Source organism: Cuculus canorus, chromosome 2 (genome assembly GCF_017976375.1).
Source record: "Cuculus canorus isolate bCucCan1 chromosome 2, bCucCan1.pri, whole genome shotgun sequence".
In the NCBI taxonomy this organism is placed as follows: Eukaryota; Metazoa; Chordata; class Aves; order Cuculiformes; family Cuculidae; genus Cuculus; species Cuculus canorus.
In genome coordinates this window covers 13,267,214-13,286,518 of record NC_071402.1, presented here as the reverse complement: position 1 = coordinate 13,286,518, position 19,305 = coordinate 13,267,214, and the positions used below count along the sequence as shown (strand labels likewise).

General features: G+C 42.4%; 1 protein-coding gene across 19 annotated transcripts in view; it reads right to left on the bottom strand.

The window, feature by feature from the left end:
• Positions 1-19,305, bottom strand: part of MTSS1 (MTSS I-BAR domain containing 1) — a 125,469-nt gene that overhangs the window by 23,767 nt on the left and 82,397 nt on the right. For 11 of the 19 annotated variants that reach the window (XM_054057585.1, XM_054057580.1, XM_054057581.1 and 8 more), the window contains exons 4-7: positions 9,787-9,871; positions 8,458-8,549; positions 6,650-6,724; positions 983-994 (exon numbers count right to left, since the gene is read on the bottom strand). In XM_054057585.1, coding sequence (XP_053913560.1) covers positions 983-994; positions 6,650-6,724; positions 8,458-8,549; positions 9,787-9,871 — 264 coding nt within the window. The remainder of the gene's footprint in view (positions 1-982; positions 995-6,649; positions 6,725-8,457; positions 8,550-9,786; positions 9,872-19,305) is intronic. The other 8 variants (XM_054057590.1, XM_054057582.1, XM_009560010.2 and 5 more) reach the window with 1 other exon arrangement.

The following is a 19,305-nucleotide window of genomic DNA, read 5'->3' as shown; positions in this document are numbered from 1 at the left end:
GTTTATAAAAGGTGGAAAACCTCATTGCTGGGGTTAACTTCAGACCCATTCAGCAACCATATCTGAGTCTTTCTGGTGGCTACTGGAGATCTGAATCAGCTGCTAATGTTCAAAAATGCTAAGTTGTCCACTCTTAAAAGGAAAGTTCCAAGTTACTAAAGGAAACTTCCAGACTGAATTAAAAAAACAGGAAAAACACAAAATGTGGTTCGAAATAGAGGACAAGCAGCATGCACCAGCAGAGGTGCCTCGGTTAAGAGTCTCCCAATCTGATCAATCCAGGCTTCCGCAAAGGGCAATACCTACAGCATTACATCTATGAGCGGAGGTACGATTATTTCCCTCAAATTGAGAAATGCCACATTTCATTCACAAAAAGATTTCAAGGCAGCTGCTTTAAATTTGCAATGCAACCGAAACAGCACTCCAATTTAAGCAGATTTGAGATGAGACCAGGCAGCAGAAGAGGAGACAATTGTGATGCCGATTTCCACCCGTTCCCCAGCATGAAGTTAAACAGGCTGATTTCTTATCTATCGGTTAAGAAAGGTGCATGCGATTTTCAGAATTAAAGGGGGAACTTGGATCACAGGTTTACAAACAACAGCAAGGACTTCAAGCTCTAGACTTTAAAAGTCATATTAACAATAAGATATTCAATTATTTGAATATCACCTTGATGACATGTCTATACCATTTAACTTCTCTCCCAACTGTGACATGATTTATCAGTCCATGTTAACCCCTTTCTAAAATAAACCAGATGTTTTTCTACAGTACTGATTTTCTTCTTTTACGGTGTTCCAATTAGAAGCCAAAAGAAAATAAATTACAAGATGGTTTGTTCATTGTGATTAATTGGTATTTTAGTTTCATTAGAAATTAAAGTCTAGGCAGTTAGTGGAGACCAGACACCATAGAGAGGCCACAGCAAGGGCTACAATAAACCAGCCACCAGGGTTACAGCATGGCACAGACTTACCCAGAGCCTCAGCTGTCAGGCAGGTGCGCATGGTGAGAAATTGCAGGACACAAAATTGACACAGAAAGGAAAATAAAAAAAGTCAAACTGGTATTCCAGCATTCCTAGAGTTTAGACATTATCATCAGCGCCAAGACAAGAGAGCGAGCAGTTTGAACTAGACTGTTTTGACTTCTTCCGCTGCTGATAAAGACAAACGCAGTAGCTCTGCTTCCTAATGAGCTGTTGCAAATTAAAATCCCAGTTATTTACCACACATTTTTACTTTAAGAGACTTAAACCAGTTTAGGAACTTTTTTTGGCTTGCAGATTCCTAGGTGAGAACATGTTAACCTGTGCTTCAGAAAAAGTGCACAACACAGACAACTGGTCAAGCTGATGAAGCGGCACAAAGCTCATTCCCTCACAGAGAAGAGGGAACTCGAACTTGCAAAACTCTTGGTGGATGCTATGTTAGTAACCACAGCGCTTTTTGATGTTCTCTACTGCAATTACATTAATAGATTATTAATTAAAAGAAAACTAATTGCTGATGCAATGTGGAAAAACATCAAAAAGATCAACCACTATAAGTGCATATTAATAAAAAACTTTCTATTGGAAGTTTTGCAATAAACTTGGCTTGCTGTCAAAATGAGGGGAACTATCAAGTACTGTTCAAAACTGAAGGAATGAAAATAAATCTAAGAAATATCTGTGGTCGTTGATTTTTGCAATGTGTCTTCACTGCACTTTCATGAAGTGGAGCTCATATTATAAGCTTGGGGGGAAGGAGGGGAACACTCAAAAAACCTCATAGGCACTTCGGCCTCATCCACACAGGATTTTTTTCCCTGCAACAGACAAGGATAACGTGCTTATTAGCTTCCCTCCTCCTGAGCTGTGTCATACTGACTCCACTGTGAGTCCTGGCTCTCACTTCAGTCATCATGCCACACCTGACCAATTCAGAGGAATAAGGCAATCTTCTGCAAGAGACAGGGTCTGGGCAGAGGTCCTCCCTCCCCATTCTGGCTCTCCAGAGAGGGCAAGTGCCAAGTAGAGAAAGAGTGCAAAGTACTTGAATGAGAAGGTCATCATTTGCTTTACGAACAGAGATGTTCCTCAGTTATAATTATGTTGAAGAGCTTCGTGTTTTTCTGTCAAGAGTCACTGGCTTTGTGCAATCATCCTTGAGAGGAGTATAACAATATTAGTTTCAAAGACCAGAGTGTAACACAAAAACAGCTGCAAAGGCTCTGAAACTCAAACAGGTCAAATTTGCTAATCGGGAGGAGGGGAAGAAAAAGCACTTTAGGCAGTATTACAGTACATTAATAATCATGTTCTAATCACAACTTCATTAAAAGTAAGAATACTTTCCCCAGCTGCTGCATACTCAAAAGTAGAGGTTTTGAGTTTGGATATTCAGTGTTGAGAGGACACGAGATGAAATGTTAAGAGTGCTCTCCAGAAACTTCTACGAATGGCTTAGAGATAAAACTCAGTTTTCACATGAACACGTGTTATATTATTTGGATCATTACATATAACTCCTTGTAACAAATCTCCTTAGATTTAAACATTTTCCTTAAAGCTTACAAACATGAAGAACCTGAAAATGAAACCACTCAAGGTATAGTCAGATAGGAAACCTGTCTCAACAATCATTAATAGCCAAATAGAAATACAGAACATAAAGCCAACACACACTCCAGATTTTACACATACACTCAGTTAAATTTTAAGTTAGTCACTTGATGCTTTTATTTTTAAACTAAGACTCATGCATCTTGTTAACCTTCCAAAATGGTTACATGCACGGCCACAGCTGCTGTCTCTCCCCTGAATTCAATATAATATCAACAGCTTCTAGAAGCTTATGGATCCACTTATGAGTCCTTGACTCAGCAGAAACCTAAACATGGAACATATATTAAACACACGCATAACTATTCTGCTGACTCAGGTTAGCTGGGCTGACTTCTGATGTTCGATGTTTGTCTGAAAACAAAAAGCAATTCAGATGTATGCAGTTCCATGCACTATGTAGCTTCACCTGCTCAGACAATAATTAAGTTTCAACACTGTGGTGGGCAACATGCTCTATGGGCCCATTCCTCCTGGAAATAAGGGGGTAAGGAAAAGGATGCCTCTAGGAGTTCACCATGACACCCCCGGGGACTGCATGGATTTAGGAGGTGTACCACAATCCCATTTAGACTACATATATTTAGACTTCATATCGATTTTGTTTGTTTCTAATAGTCAAAGACAACAGAAAGAATGAAAATTAGCCCTGCAGGGTGTTTCAAAATGCAAGACCTCTATTTACAAACAGACTTGTAATTTTACCAGATATGGAACAACCCTTAACACCTTCTTGTTTTATTTGGAAAGTCTGGCATTTTCCCCATCACTTCAAGCTTTGGAAACACCTTCATCGCCATAAACACACCTACTCTGCAAACATAATATCTAATAAATGATCTTAAAAGCCCAGCCTGAACTTTCAACTTGGCCGCACTGGAACCAGAACAAACAGACCATGCACAAGCCAGAGAACACACAACCCCCAATGTATTCAGCCCCCTAGTAATAGAGGTGGGGTGTCCAACCTGTAGTGCTCCTGCTAGGCAAAGCCACACAGCCCATGGCCCTTTCTCCCAAAGCGACTTTGAGATGTAGGTGAGGAGCAAGGAACTGCTACACATGCTGCAGCCGTCACCTACAAGAAGGAGCCTCTGCAGCCTGACATGGCAGGGAGAGAGAACACCACTGCCATGACACAAATGAGAGAAGTCGAGGGTTACATTTGAGTTCCTGCATCTGAAGCTGCCCAAAGCAGAAGAAAACCAATTTCTCATCCAGTCACAGCAGAAAAAGCTTGAAGGTCACTTTTAGTAGCATGCACAGTATTTAAGCAAATCCAGAATTCATCAAACGTCTCACTTGCCCACAGATAACCATAAGGTTAATTCAAAAATATTCTTACAAGTGCTAGGAAGGGAATGAATCAGTTGGTTTAGAGTTCCCAGAGGTGAGTCAGTAACTTTACAGAAAAATCAGAGGGACAGGTCTTGCTTGAGGAGTAATAGAACAAAGAAAGTAAGTCTGAGCAACAAGGACACAGGAGAGTTGAAGACACAGTAAGACATTCATGCACTCAGCCACATGCCCGCTAGGACAGTTTCGCCTAAGAGTTTCCCTGCCCATAGTCCAAACCTCATTCGTGACCTAAAGCAGAATCACTTCTGCAGCTTTATCATTTTATAAATAAACCCCTTCTTGATTTTTTTATCCCTCAGCGACAGCAAGAGCGACACACTTCACTACACAGCACATTGAACACATCTGTCGCAGTCAGCACATACAAAAAGGTTTTCATAACATTTGACACAGCACTCAGACCAATGCTTTATTCCTTCAAGGTAGGAGTCAAAAAGGCAAAGAGGGGGGAAAGCATCTGCTACTTCTTTTTCTTCTGTATTTAAGCACTGTGAACAACTTCCAAAAAGTCAGGGTGAGCTTCCACCTCCTGCCCGCTCATGCTGGGAACCCAGAGGGCTGGCAGCTTTGGGCATTCATTCTCACAGATCCACATGAGCCTCAACACCTCACTGCATCTCCCCTCCCCAGCGGTCATGAGAACAAGTCTCAACTCCACAAAAATAATGCTGCTCCTCCTTTTCTCCATACTGGATATCTGGGAGTCTTCATTGCTTCTGCCTTCCCTGTACACACGCCTCCGTGACCAGCTTTAACATCACCTCAGTCCCACTGGGTTTGTGCTGTGGCCCCAAACACCATGTGTGGGACAGCATTTTCAAGGGGGACAGCACAGAATTACAGCAGGTTCATTAGCAACTCCAAAAGCATGTCATAATGGCAAAATTAAGCAATGGCATTAAAAAAAGACAATAAAAGACTTAAATCATAGCATGGCCGCTAAAAAAAATGACATCAAAATGAGGTCTGTTCCACTTCCTGCTCAAAGATGTTTAATCCTAAAGGAGGACAAGACACCAGCGTGCTGTCCCTTGTCATTAGAAGTGGTTCACATGTGAGGAGGGAGACAGGAACCCAGAAAATCCAAGGAGAAAGTCCACTGGCTTTAACCACTGCTGACAGACACCTACGGTGGCATCTGTAGCACCAGAACAGTAGGGTTTTTCCCCCTACTTCTCTCTCCTCTTCCCAACTTACAGAAAATGTTGTCTCCTCCTTCAAGACTGCAGATTGATTTATTCAATGTTCAGGTTAAAAAAAGGTCCTTCTTCCCAGATGAGACACGCTTTTCTCAGTTCTCATCTACCATGCATTGAGGGGTTCTTTATATCGCACAGGGACAAGAAGCAATGAAACCAGAAAAAGGAGGAAGAAAGGAAAAGAAACAGAGGGAATATCACAGACTCTTTAAAGCTATTGGTCTGAAGTCAGCAATTCGTCACAAAAAATTAGAAACATGTTTATGCATCACCCAAAAATAAAATCTTATCACAAAAAATAGTGTTCCCCTGAACATGACCCTCCTGATTTAAAACACTAAACTTTTCCACAGACAGAAAGACACACAGAGTGTACTGAGTTAAGCTCTCTCTTGCTGGCTTCCAGCCCTCCCTCCCTCATTCCCCATCTAACGTCACCTAAAACTCAAGAGCGGTTTTCCAGTCTTGTGGCTTTCTACCAGTGTAACTATTGAGTCACGTATTAGGAAGGACAGTTAGAGACAGCTCACCTGTTCTGGATAACACTTACAGAACTTGAAGAGCTCAACAACACTCCCTGCCCCAGCACTTACTTTCGCTTGTCCCTGGGCTCACAGTTTTGAGGCAGGAGGGGAAGCACAAGTTGTAACCTGCAGGCTGAGAGCTGCTCAAAGCACACTTCTTACTCAGCTGGGACGAGCTCAGCACTGGGAAAGGGAACTAGAAAGTCTGCTTCTGTACAAGCTACATATTATTTTTTCAAAGCCTGTTGAGGACTACACTTGGCCAAGTAAAACCCTCAGCATCGGCAATGCTACAGCTGTCAGTGACGCTTGTTTCCATTAACAGGATGATGAAACTCCTGTGACAGGATGGTGATGGGAAAGCAACAGGAGCACAAGATTCAACTACTAAAAAAGACAGGCAGCCTTTCTTTTCTTACCCATCTTTAGTTTTCTATGGCTGCCACGTGCCCTACCCCAAGAACAACCCATGCCACTCTCTCACACTCAGAGGAATAATGTAAGGTTTAGGAGATTACAGGCTGTTAAAAAAAAAAGAAGAAGAAGAAAGGTGGTGGAAAGGTAGAACAAGGAGAAATATTAATAGTTGCAGAACATTTACATAATGGCTTTTCTTATATTATTCCAAAAGATTCTAGAAAATTTTACCGGTTATCTGCACAAGCCATGTTATCGTGTCAATGTGCCTAACAGGAATAAGTTAGCAGCAAGCACTCAATTTTAAAACATGATTGACTTTGCACAAACAGTTTTAAGGCTTTTGTATAAGAACATTAGACAGTGGCTTCAGAATATGATTTAAATGACATAGTAATTGTACCCTGGTGTTCAAGTACATACCAGGAATACATTACAGGGGACTGATTTATTACAATAGAAAGTCCTATCGCTGTTCAATCTTTGTCAATGAACAGAGCACAAAAGGTTTTTAACAGTACAGGTATGGAGCAAGTTACCTTTCTTTGCTTTCTTCTGTAGCTTCAGTGTGTCAGATGACTTCTTTTTTATCTCTTGGCGGGCTTTTTTGTATTCTAAAAAAGCACACAGTCTCTATTATTAACACATTCAATGTTAAAATTCACATTTTCCACACAAAAGGTTATGTTTAAAGCCATTAAACTATGAGTTTTAAGAGGACAGCCACCATTAAAGAGGCTTAAAACTTTTTAGTACCTATATGTCTGGCTCAATGTAACATTTTAGGGTGTGAGCACATTCACATACCAAAATCTTTCCCAAATAAGCAAAGCCTTTACAGAAATAACAACTGAGAATGCAGTACAAAATTAGAATGCTTTTCATTTCAGAGACTCATCCACTCTCAGGAATGGAAAGCAGAAATGACAGGTTTCTTGAAACATCTGTGTTCAAAAACAAGTAGCCAGAAATGGCAAGGCAGAGAATATCCTGTGATCCCTCTCCTGCATGACAGCCAGGCAGAGGGAGAGGGTGATAAAGCTTTGCCCGAGGAAGGGTCACATTGCCAGCTCTTTCTGATGAAGTGGAGCACACTGCACTTGTCCTCATTTTCAGATGAGCTACAAATCCCAGGAGAATTAAAATACCACAACAAAATATTCCACCTCCAGACCAGGCACACTAAAGGTACCAGATAGGAAAACTGATACTTTAAAAAACAAAAAAAAAGGATAAAAGGCATGTATACATGCATAAACATATACACATACACTTTCACAAAGGAGGTCAATGTTACTATTCTCCTGTAGACGGAAAAACAGAAACAGGCAAGTGGCGGGCACAGGAACTGCACTGGGGCCAACTGCATCCCCAACACCCAAGTATACCCACTAAACCCTAAAAGTCATTGCCACTTTGGCTGAGGTCACCCCTACACGCAGGAACCCAGGTGACACCTCCCTCCTGCTTACTACTTGCTCAACACTTCCCAGGGCACAAGAAGGAAGCTTTTTTTCAAGAGCTACTGATTTAGCTGCTTCTACTTGACCACAGTAACAGTGGGACCAGAAGCAAATCCTCTTTTGGGGGCCAAATATATCCTTCCCATTAGTTCTCACCCTCTCCAAAACAAGTTACGGTAATGCTGCTTCTTTCAGGCATCGCAAAAGTCTTCACTTGTCATCGGTCAGTGGTGAACTGTAATCTGCTTTGAGCACCTGTGCTAGAGGGCCATCATCCCCAATACAAGTTTCACAAAGCCAGAGCCGTCCACCAACATGCTCTTGCTGTGCAAGACTTTGCTGCCTCCTTTTCATTCCCCCAGGAAAGCCTCTGGAGCAGTCATCAGCACTGCAGCTCTGAGCATCCCATGTCCAATGACACAGAATTCCTGTTCCCCAGGTGCACATTTCTGTATCACATCAAGATATAAACACCAAATGTTATACAGGGCTGTGCGTTCTATGGAGGACGCTATAGCTGATAAATAACATGATCTTAATAAGCTTTTAACTGCACCGTGGGGCTTTGCAGGGATAGATGCAACATCCCTAACCCTCAGCAATACTGGAGATCATACAGTGTGAGGGGGCTAACGCTTAAAACTAGTCACTGCTTCCCAGTCTAGAAAAGCAACCCATCTCTTGGATCCTGCAAACTAAACCTTCAAAATGTATATGCAAGGGTTAAAAATCTGTTAGGCTCTTTGGGAGGGAAAGTTTTAGAAGAGAAAAGTTGCTATACATTTTAAGCATGTAATTCAGTTTCCCAGTACAAACACGAAAAGAGGAAGAAAAGCTGATATTACAATCTTACTCCTATTAAAGAATTCTTCCTCTGTAACTACCTTTTGCATGGTCTTTATCCAGTTGATTGGCCACTTTCTTCCACTCTTCCATCTGTTCTTGAAGTGGGTTTATCAGACAGTCAATTAAAGCACTAATTTTGTTGAAAAAACACAAAGAGCAATCAAATCCTGCAGATGCCCCTATTCTTATATAGAGAGCCAAGGTCAATATTGGAGTATTTTTACTTTTTGCTGCGACAGCTACCAGTGTCACAGTGTAAATATCAGAACATAAAAATGTTTACGCTGGAGAAAGCAAAAGAAAGGACTGGATCAAAAAAAAAATTCCACATCACAAGATAACCAGAACTATTGCACGGAAATTCAGGACAGTGAGGAACAGAGAGTAAACCAGAGGAGTGACCCAAAACAGGGCCAATGTAAACAGTTAGATCCTACTATCTGTCACACAAAGAGCAGTTTAAATGGATACTCTGGAGACCAGAAAAGTTCATGCAGCCATGAAGATCATAAACTTAAATAACATGTGTGTGCACGAGAAGACAGAGCAGTTGTACGAGTGAGTAACATCCCGCCCACCAATGTGCCTCACCTCTCATCAGTGGGGTCCATGATGCAGCACCAGTAATGCTCCACTAATTAGTGAGACTGGGATTGAATCATTTAAACATCTAACTCTGGGGTAGCTAGAGACTACAACTGTCTCCCACAGCCAATTTCACAAACATCTTTATTTTAAAAGGGGAAAACCATTCCAGATCATCAGGAAAATGGTGAAGCATCATTTTGGTTCACCTCAGGTCAAGTCTAACTTTTAATTCTGGTTAAAAAAAGGCACACATGTGAATTACTGTTTACTACAGAAAAGGGTTGTTTATGTGTAGCACGTCTTACACATGAGTTAGTGCTCTCCATTACCTCTACCGTCTAACTGCAAAAAGGGGATGAGAGACTTTGCCTTTTTCATACTTGTTGGCTCAAAGTTTCTGTCTTGGCTGCAAGCTACCTGGGCTCTCCAGTAAGCTGAGGAAGCCGCACAACACCTCCTGCTGCTTTAAAACTTAGTGACAAAGCTTAAAGTCCTGAAACAGAGACAGATAAGTCACATCAGCAGCTGCCTGTTCTGTACTGAGTAACAGCAACCAACACAGGGACTTTGCAGAATTTAGTGTGATTTGAGGTGAGGAGCCCAGTCCACAGAATCTGCAGTGAAGTCCTGCGTGTGCTGCGAGGGTGAAACAACTGCTCTTCTCAGTAATATGGTCAGAGATCAGCTGAAAAGCCAGTGCTGGTGAATAGCTTTGGATGTTCCCCAGCAGCAAACAAAAGACAGACCTCAAGCTCAAGGCCAGGTACAGAGCCACTCACCTTGAGAACTGCCGGAGTTTGGACTCTATACTTCTGTGCCTCATACACATCCTGGTGAGAGCAGATCCAATCTCTCTGGTACCACCTGAAAAACAAAACATAAAGCAGGTGAGACCCTGATGACATTCCTGCCTCTGGTACAGGCATGTCAATCAGAAGGCAGGTGCCAAGTCTTCCAGAGCAACTGCAAAACAGATCCATAGTAACTTTAGAATCAACCAGGCTATCACTGGGCAGACTGCAGGGATATCTACCACCTTGGGATAAGATTAATTCCTGTGCATCCAGAGACCAGAACTGAACAATTATAATAAACACGATTAGAAGACAGTTATTCCCAGAAGATTTATCTGCCATGAGACCCAACACCTTGGCAGAAGAGCTTGAGATGTCAAAAGAAACCGGCTTGAGATGTCAAAAGAAAAAGCTGGCAAGCAAGTGGGCATCTACAGTTTATTTCCACATTTTGGAAATAAGCCTAGGGGATGCAATCCGACTTTCCCTCTTCTAGATTCTTTAGACCAAATGCCCCAAAAGGATTTTGCTCTTCCAGAACGTGTAACCAGTCCTACATGTTGCCTTTCACATCACTGACACCCACCAGCATTGTGCGTACCTGCATCTCAGGTCACGCACACTTTGCTCTTCCCATGGCCAGAAGATGGCACTATTTGCTCTATGCCCTCACTCATCTCGGTTTCTGACAAATGCATGACAGCAAAAATCATTTTTCCTAAGTGTTCCTCCTCTGAAGTTTTCTGTTTTAGAAGCACGCATTCCCCTACTGCCCACTTTAATCAGCACTGCCAGCCTTGATCAGCCTATTAAGTTTCAATATCATTTTGGTTTTGTTATTATCAGACTTGATAATTGCTTAGTTCCTGCTTGCAAGCCAAATCTACTGTTACTAGCGTACAAATACCAACACAGGTACTAAGTTTTTTCAAACGGTAGTATTCTCTGGATAACAAAGACACCAGCACTTTTTAAAGACACACACATTTTAAAGTCTCATTTGATTGTTAAAAGAACCTTAGACTTGCAATATATGCTGAAGTATCTTCCTTAGGTTTTAAAGCTGATATTGTGCAAGTAAAAAATGTTTTCCTAGTAAAGAAACTTGAAAATCTTCAATAATTTTATTTATTTATAAGCACAAAAACAAGTCACCATTTTCCTGCATTCTTGCAGAATTAAATCCTGTGCCCATGAAATGGCTGTGCAGCAAAGACACTAAACAACTGGAACGAATTGTGGCTTTTTGGTATTTTCCATTGTTCAAAAAGATAAACAGAAAGTCCTCTGTCACTTGCCCAATTACTCATGCTTTTATAAGGAGCTTTTGAAATAATGTGATTTGGTAACACTGAAAAGCTGTAGCCTTGCTGCGCCCGGGTGGCTGGGAAAAGCATACGGACTTCAGCCTGGATCCAGACCCATCTCTTCCGACAAAGCTGCACTTGCACGAGCTGTGATAGACTCTGGTAACTCAAAGAGCAATACAGAAGATAGGGAATGGTATAACAGAGAGAAAACAATTGGAGGAAGAAAACAACATCCACAACAAAAAGTGGAGCTCTGCCCCAAAACATGGGCATTTTTCTTTGGAGGCACTGCCAAATAAAAGTAACTCAGAGCTTAATGCAGCACAACTCCAACAGTGGAGACGGAGAAACAAACCACAAACTTCCATGGCTAATACCATCACAATTCTCTACTGGGTTTAAGCAAAAGGCAGGTTTTTCAGGTTTGAAACTCAGTGAAATACTGGAATAGTAAGGACTGTAAATGGTTAAGTGACACCACTTTCCTAAGTTCATTAGATGAAAAAAGGAAGAGTGGCTTCAGAACAAGAAATAGGAAATAAGGCACCATGTGTTCTGGAGACAAGGAAACACGGGTCAGTTACTATTAATATATAATTGCAAAGTAAGCAAATTTTAACTGAAACCCCAATAACCAAAGCATAAATATATCCTCATAACACATAGTACAGATGGACGGGCAAGGTCAGCAAGACAGCCATACAAAATTAGGTCTATACAATGGTAGTTGTGCTTCTTTTAAAAAAAAAAATACAACACAATAGGCCTACAATAAAAAAGTTATTCTACAAAAAAAACCAAACCCAACTGGTTAGGGATGACAAGGGTTACTGGTTCTTCCCACCGTTTGAAACTTCATGCTATCTGCAAGTGTTGACAAGAGCATGGAAGAGCATGTTAATTTTATTCTGTGAAGAAAGACCACTCTAACAAAGCAAAGGAAAAGGGGAAAAAATGATTTGGAGACGTTTTTAATGCCCTTCTGGAAACAAGATATTGCAGAACATGGGTTTAGGAGCCTGCTCAGGAAAGGGAATGAAGGGCACTGCTGGAAAGTTTGGGAGGGAGGAACCAGTGCCGTGACTTGGTCAGCATGGGCTGGGAGGGCTGTGGGAGCAGCTCGGTCAGGGCTGGTGAGGTTCCGTTCTTACATTCTGCGTTGAGAGGTGTTTAGGGATTCAGACAGTGCTGGCGAGGGTTTGCAATGTGATTTGAACTCCTGCAGCAGCTGGTCTTGTCAATCATTTGCTGGGAAAGGTGCTGCTTAGTCCTCCCCAAAGAGCAAACATCCCTCCCAAACCGTCCTTCAATTATAAACTCAACCTGCCTAAAAAGAAGTGTTAGGGAACAAGATTGCTCCAAATGCCTATGACAAGAAAGGATTCCTTTCCTCTGCAAAACTGTAACTTCTTAAAATCAATAAAATGAGTTTATTGATAAATAAGCTGAGTTTACTATGAACAGCATTCAGAGCAAGCCAAGTTTAGCTACCTCAAAAATGAGAGTTCTGCAGTACTGCAAAATACCAACAAAACGTTTGCAGCAAACATGCGTCCCCTGTAAGATCTTCCCAGCCGCCCTCTCTGCTCCTCTTGCTACAGGACCATTTAAAGAGTTCCTCACAGGCTCTTGCTGCAAGGCTTACAATGATGTTGGAACGCAGACAGGAGCAAGCTTTGTTTTTATTCCTCAAAGCCCTCTTATTCACAGCCCGCTGTCATCTCACCATGCCTCTGGCCACTACTGGACAGGCATGGAAGGGGCAGGTGGCAGGCACCCACTGGACATCTCTTGTGTGCCAGCATCTTCCGCCCAGCAAAGGGGAACTGGTCTCCATTCAACACAGGCTGCTACAATGAAGTCACTATGCATTTCCAATTCCCGTTTAAAACTTAACACTCCTGGTTTCTAACTAAGTGTAAGAGAGAGAACCTTTGCAAGAGACAAGGGACTTTTTAAATTTGGCACCCACAGTTAGCAAAAGCAACAACCATGTCCAAGTTTCTCTACATACCCACTCAGGTGTGATGGCCCACAGAGGTATGGATTCACCTCCTGAAGAATTTCTGGATGGCAAAACAGCAGTAGCAGCATTTCCAAAAGGATCACATCCTCTGATATGCCAACATGAGTTGTATTTTGAGGGTGCCTCTGCAACATCTTGTTAAAAATCAGCCACCAGACTGCAGGAAGGACACTACCTGTCCATTTGCTCCCATGCCTGAATCTTACTGCTTCTCCTCAACGTGTTAAGTACACCAACAGCACCAGAGTCAAACAGAGCTTTACCTCCCTGTTCCAAACTATATTATCTGTGAAGAATCAAAATACTTCCTGAGAAGGCAGAAAAAATTAAATACAGGCCTCTCACCACCCCTTGATTTATTGAGTTGGAGCACCATGACCATTACTGATGCATTCTGCAGTTCTTCCAGGAACATGTGCAGTGCAAAGCGTTTATCTCAACTTCCAGAAGGTTTCTGCAAAGCCTGTTTCCCACCAGCAGAACTGCATTGATGCTCCTGTTTCCAAAGGGCTGGGATCAGCTGGGTACACAAACCGGCAGAAAGGAACCATTTCAGACTCACTGCAGTGGTTTGAAAATGTCCAAACATAACAAGGGATGGTAGCTTGGATTTGCTTTTGTCCGATCTCAGCCAGACAACTTCAGTGAGTCAAGAGTAACATACACATTGTATATATCATCACTGATGTTACAGTAGTGGTTTACTCCCACAAGTAAATCTTTTTCAATTTAAAGCTATTCCCCTTGTCCTATCACTACACACACTCATATAAATTCCCTCCCCAGCTTTCTTGTATGCCCCCTTCAACTACTGGAAGGCCGCCTGGAGGTGTCCCTGAAGCCTTCTCCAGGCTGAACAACCCCAACTCTCTCAGCCTGTCCTCCTAGCACAGGTGCTCCAGCCCTGTGTTCATCTTCATAGCCCTCCTCTGGACCCATTCCAACAGTTCCATATCCTGCTTATGTTGGTGATTCCAGAACTGGACACAATACTCCAGGTCAGGTCTCACGAGAGCAGAGGGGCAGAATCACCTCCCTCATCCTGCTGGCCACGCTTCTTTTGATGCAGCCCAGGATACGGTTGGCCTTCTGGGCTGTGAGAATGGTTTATTTTTTCAAAAAGACCAGCTCTGTAAGTGACCAACCTCCCACTTACTCAAAGACAGAACCATGAGCCAGGTGGGCAGAAGACCAAGTGGAGATAACCCCTTTTTCAGGGCTACCAATGCTCAGTGCCAGAAAGAGCATCTGAAACAGCAGTGTGTTGGGAGCACGGTGAAAGCACTGCCCGTCTCCACTTCACTTACAAGTAGTTCCCTGGCAAAAAGTCATGACATTATTCCATAGCCATAATTTCTTGAAGAGAGAGCTGAGGCCACACCAGTGAATTTTTCACCAAACCAATGCTGGGTGGGTGACATGGGCTCCATTCACTGCTCTGCAGCTATGCAAGCTAAATGACCGTGTCTTGGGCTCTCAGGTTATAAAATGAGGCTGTGAATTATCTGCTGCTCTGACATACTACAATAATTCATCCATTACAGCAAACAATGCTTGAGAACGGTGTAAAGTAATACTTCGAAACCGGAGACAAGAGCCATATTCATCAGGATTCCCACTCAGAGAAAGTGACTTAACAAAATGCTTCTGTCAAATTTGATCAGAAAGTTGGTGATAACATCAGCCTTATTCCTCATAAGTAAAAGGCAACTCTGCAAGGCAAATGTGCTTTCACTCTCACCTTCCCTGCTTCTCTCTATTCCCGCCTAAGCCTGTAAAAGACCAAAACTTTTTTCCATGTAAGATAATTAAACGAAAGCCTGTGGACCAGGACATTACAAAAAGTCAACTATAAAAGCTTAAATGATTTTCTTTCAATGCTTTCTTGTCATTCAACATTGCAGAGACAACAGGGAGAGACTGTAGGAAAGAGACTCAGTTGTTTTATTAGAGTCATTATGTTTGTATTTAATAATGATTATATATCAAGGAAATGATTATTTGATGAAAAGTGCAGCTGTACAACTACACGGCTTCTGTATACTCCAAACAATCTACTACAATCAACCTCTTATCTGCCTCCTCTCACTTCACTACGGAGCACCCCAGAAAGCTCAGAAGATGACGGCCTTTCAGGAAGTGCCTTTAAGGCTCCAACCTATTAACAAGCTCATCTTTATCTTCAAGGGCAGAGTCCAAATGTGTCAGTGACTTTGCTCCTTCCCAAAAGGGAGAGAATGATGAAAAATGGGTGTCATACTTCTGTAATTTGAAAGTTATCAGAAGAGGCTTCCACTTTTGAGCAAAGATTAAAGCAGGAGCAGAACAGAGGCTAGATTATTAAATACAACTCTGAACACAGAGGCTGTGACAGGATGACTAACAGTAGGGCATTTTACGTTAATGGTCATTACTCAACCCTTATCCAAACTCACATTGTTAGAAGAGCAAGCAGTTTCCATCACTGATTACATGGGGCATGGACCTTGATCTTGCAAAATTGTTTATGCAGATGCCTCTGTGAAACTCAAGGATGATGGGACCAACACCAGGGTATTAGAGCAGAAAGGGGAAAAAAAGAGGGCTTTTGCCTAAAAGTGAGTAGCATAGGGGTTGTAAGCATTACCACTGGGACAGAAACCTGAAAATGGAGCTATGGTAGCACTTTCATGTTTCAGGGTGTCAACAGCATCCAGGTTGTAAAAGCACGTCAAGAACTGCAGACAACAGAGGAATGTTGTACAGCATCCACCAGCCAGGAAAAGGAAACAGGACACACTTGTTCCTACAGCTACTAAGAGCCTTTCTGAGCAGTGCTTGGCAAAGGCTCTGAAAGCTGCTGCTCAAAACTAGCTAAAAGCCATTTCCTGAAGTATTTAAAGAAAAAGAATTTTTAATTTAGACATATTTCAGAGAAGACTGGATCCGCAAATGCAGATTCAAGGTCAAATTCAACTAAGGATGTTAGATCTACCAAATCTAATAAAATAACTGTGGCAGACCATTGTCAAATACCACATCTGTGCGGTTGTCACTGCAAAGGGAGAACTTGCTTTCAATGTTAAGTGCCCTTTTGGGCAAATTACTTGGAAAACATATTTATATAGGCCTGGTAGAACTTGTCACATTTGCTAAAACTCCATGCAGTCCAGACAATCCTGAGAATGAAAGGCAGTAGGTAGTTTATTTTCTCTTTGCAGAGAAAACTAGCATTTGTTCATGGATGGGACCAGCAGGATCTCAAACGGCATTCGCATTGATTTGAAAGGAGGAAGAAGAGTTAAGGAAAAGACCTACAGCTAGCTAAATAAGCAAAAAAACAGAACAGAAAACCTGGGCCAGTCCTAGCTCACAGCCTGCCCTGGCAACCGCCAGCTTAGGAAGTCCTTAACACAGGCTATGACCATGTTCCAGTCAGTACTGTACAGAACATGCAAGAATGCTCTTATGACTTCTTCTGATCTAGCTTATCCCTCTGCTCAGCAGCATTTTTGCTTACCCTAGCTGTTCTCCTAGCAGAGCACTGGGGAAAATCTTTGCCCTGTGGGAGTCAACACAAGCACTGATGCTAAACAGAATCGGACTTTCATCCAGGCACATGGACATTACTGTACAGTCCATCAGACACATTATATATGGTCATGAACCAGCCCTGCTATGACCTTTGGACCACCTGGGTTTGCTCAGCCTTCTGGACATGCTGAAGAGCTCACTTGTAGCCCTCTGCCTTTAAAGTGGGTGTCAGACTGACAGGTGGCTGGAAAGGCTTGGGGAAGGTTATAGATTGATTGATTCGATTTTGGAGAAACTAACAAGTCTGTCATTGATTCATGAACTTGTATGAGACACAAAACGCATCACTGACCCATGACATCCCGTTAGAGAGCAGTGAAAGTCCAGGCAAAAGCATTTCTCAGCAACAAAAGCCTCAAGTTCAAGCATGTTTCTATCAGGTGTGCAAGTTGGCTTGGTCTGCTCCCTTTCACAGAAGGTGTTGCCAGCACGAACAGCAGCATTTTGCTTCTAGAGTTTTTTTCCAAGAATTAATACCCATCCCTCCTCGCAGGTGCTTGTTGCTCTTTTTTAGGAACCCAGAGTTTGTCAACCAGGTTTTAATGCCACAAAAATAAAGCATCATTAGAAATGGATTTGCTTAGGAAAGCAAATACCACACCACCTGCATTTTCCAAAGGCCATTATCTACATTTTTTTCTTTGGAATACACATAATTTCATTACTGAAAACACACAGGGTCTGCTAAACAGCTGTATTCGCAATGAAGCTGTGCTCACTAGTATTTGCCACACCTTTTCCCCCATTTCTTTATGAATTTATAGTCAAACCTATTTCCAAAATCACTCTATGAATAGCTATGTAAACCTAACGGTCTTACTCTGAGCAGAGCCAACTGCTTTGCTCCAAATGCTACATCCACTAATGGTTTAAGAAAGGCAGGTGACGTGAGTCATCAAGCTCACTCTCCAAAATAAAAGGAGCACACTAATAAAAAGGACTCTTTATAATGGAAGAAGAATTCCTGAAGAACAAAAGGCCAAGCCTGCACACTATTTCAGAGTAAACCCTCACCTGCGCTGCATCCCAGAACTGAGCCGCCAGTCGCCAGATATCTAAAGGATGGCTCCATCAGCCACGGATATTCACTGCACAGAGGACCACACTCCACTGCGTGCTCCAGATGGCAAAAAGATGGAGATGTGGTTTAGACCTACTTAGATAGCCAGACTCATTGATCTCCCTACCTTCATGAATCTGGCTCTCAATGAACACTTAATGTCAGCCCAATATGCTAAGAAGGCAGTAACTCAAGATCCTTCTGTTCTTCTCAAGTACAGCTCTTTATTTTGTCTGGTACAGCTATGAACTGCAATGTAATCTGATTAGACGCCAGCAATATTCAATGAGGGGAAGGGATAATACACTTACAGCAAATGGCTTGGAACACCAAGTGCAATCCTCTGCACGCTCGGCAGAACACGCACTGCTTATTTTGAACTGGCAGCTTCCACAGAGGCTGTGTAAAGCCTACAGGTATCTCTACTCTTTGTGCTTAGCTATCAGCCTTGCAAAAACCTCTGGCCCCAGAAGTCCTTAACTCAAGTCTCCCAACCACCTGTGCTGCTGATCCAAATTCAGCCAGGATTTCAGCTACAACCAAATGGCTGCTGCCTCCAAAGCACAAAAATCAAGCAGAGCCAGGACAAGCAGGTGCAAAAAGCAGAAGAAAAGATTATTTTTTTATTTAAATCCAAGTCAGCAGATCTCACTGAAACCCCACAGCAAGCAGATCTGCTGAATAAGTCAGTGCTATTTATACATGCTGTCACTTCTTCCAACACAGAACGCTTCCTTAGTGAAAGGAGGGGAACATCATGGAGGGATAGGATGAGGGGTAATGATTTTAAGCTGAAAGAAGGAAGATTTAGATTAGATATCAGGAAGAAAGCTTTTACTGTGAGGGTGGTGAGGCACTGGCGCAGGTTGCCCAGAGAAGTCGTGGATACCCCATCCCTGGAGGTGTTCAAGGCCAGGTTAAATGAGGCTTTGAGCTACCTGATCCAGTGGGAGGTGTCTCTGCCTACAGCTGGGGAGTTGGACCTAGATGACCTTCAAGATCCCTTCCAATTCAGACCATTCTATGGTTCTATGATTCTATGACAAAGGGAGGTAAAAATTTAAGCTATCTTAAAAATTTTTAAGAAATGTTAAAGTCCATTACATTTGAGGTAGTTCTACAGAGACACAGCGTCATCAACCCATCAAAGTCTTGACACACCTGAGCATTAAGTGCAGCATCTTAGTCCCTCGGCATGAGGGGAAGTTCTGCCCCTGCCCTGCGTGTTCAGGAATGTGGTTCCCTCTTGCTGGGGCAACTTTGTGCCTCTGCTCAGCATTAACTGTCTCTAACTGCAACTGGCATCTATGGGGAGAATGCTGGCAATGACGCTTGAAAAGGCAATAAATCCTCTTTCTGGTACTTTCTCAAGGCAGCTGCTCTGTGTGCTCTGAAGGCCACTGGAAATCATCTCAAATACATATTGAAATATACATGGCTCAACCTCATCCCCCCTACTTTATTTAGTGTACCTCCAAACTAATTTCCACTTGGCTTCATTGAAGCCTGGAGATTAAAACCAGACCACCTTCCCT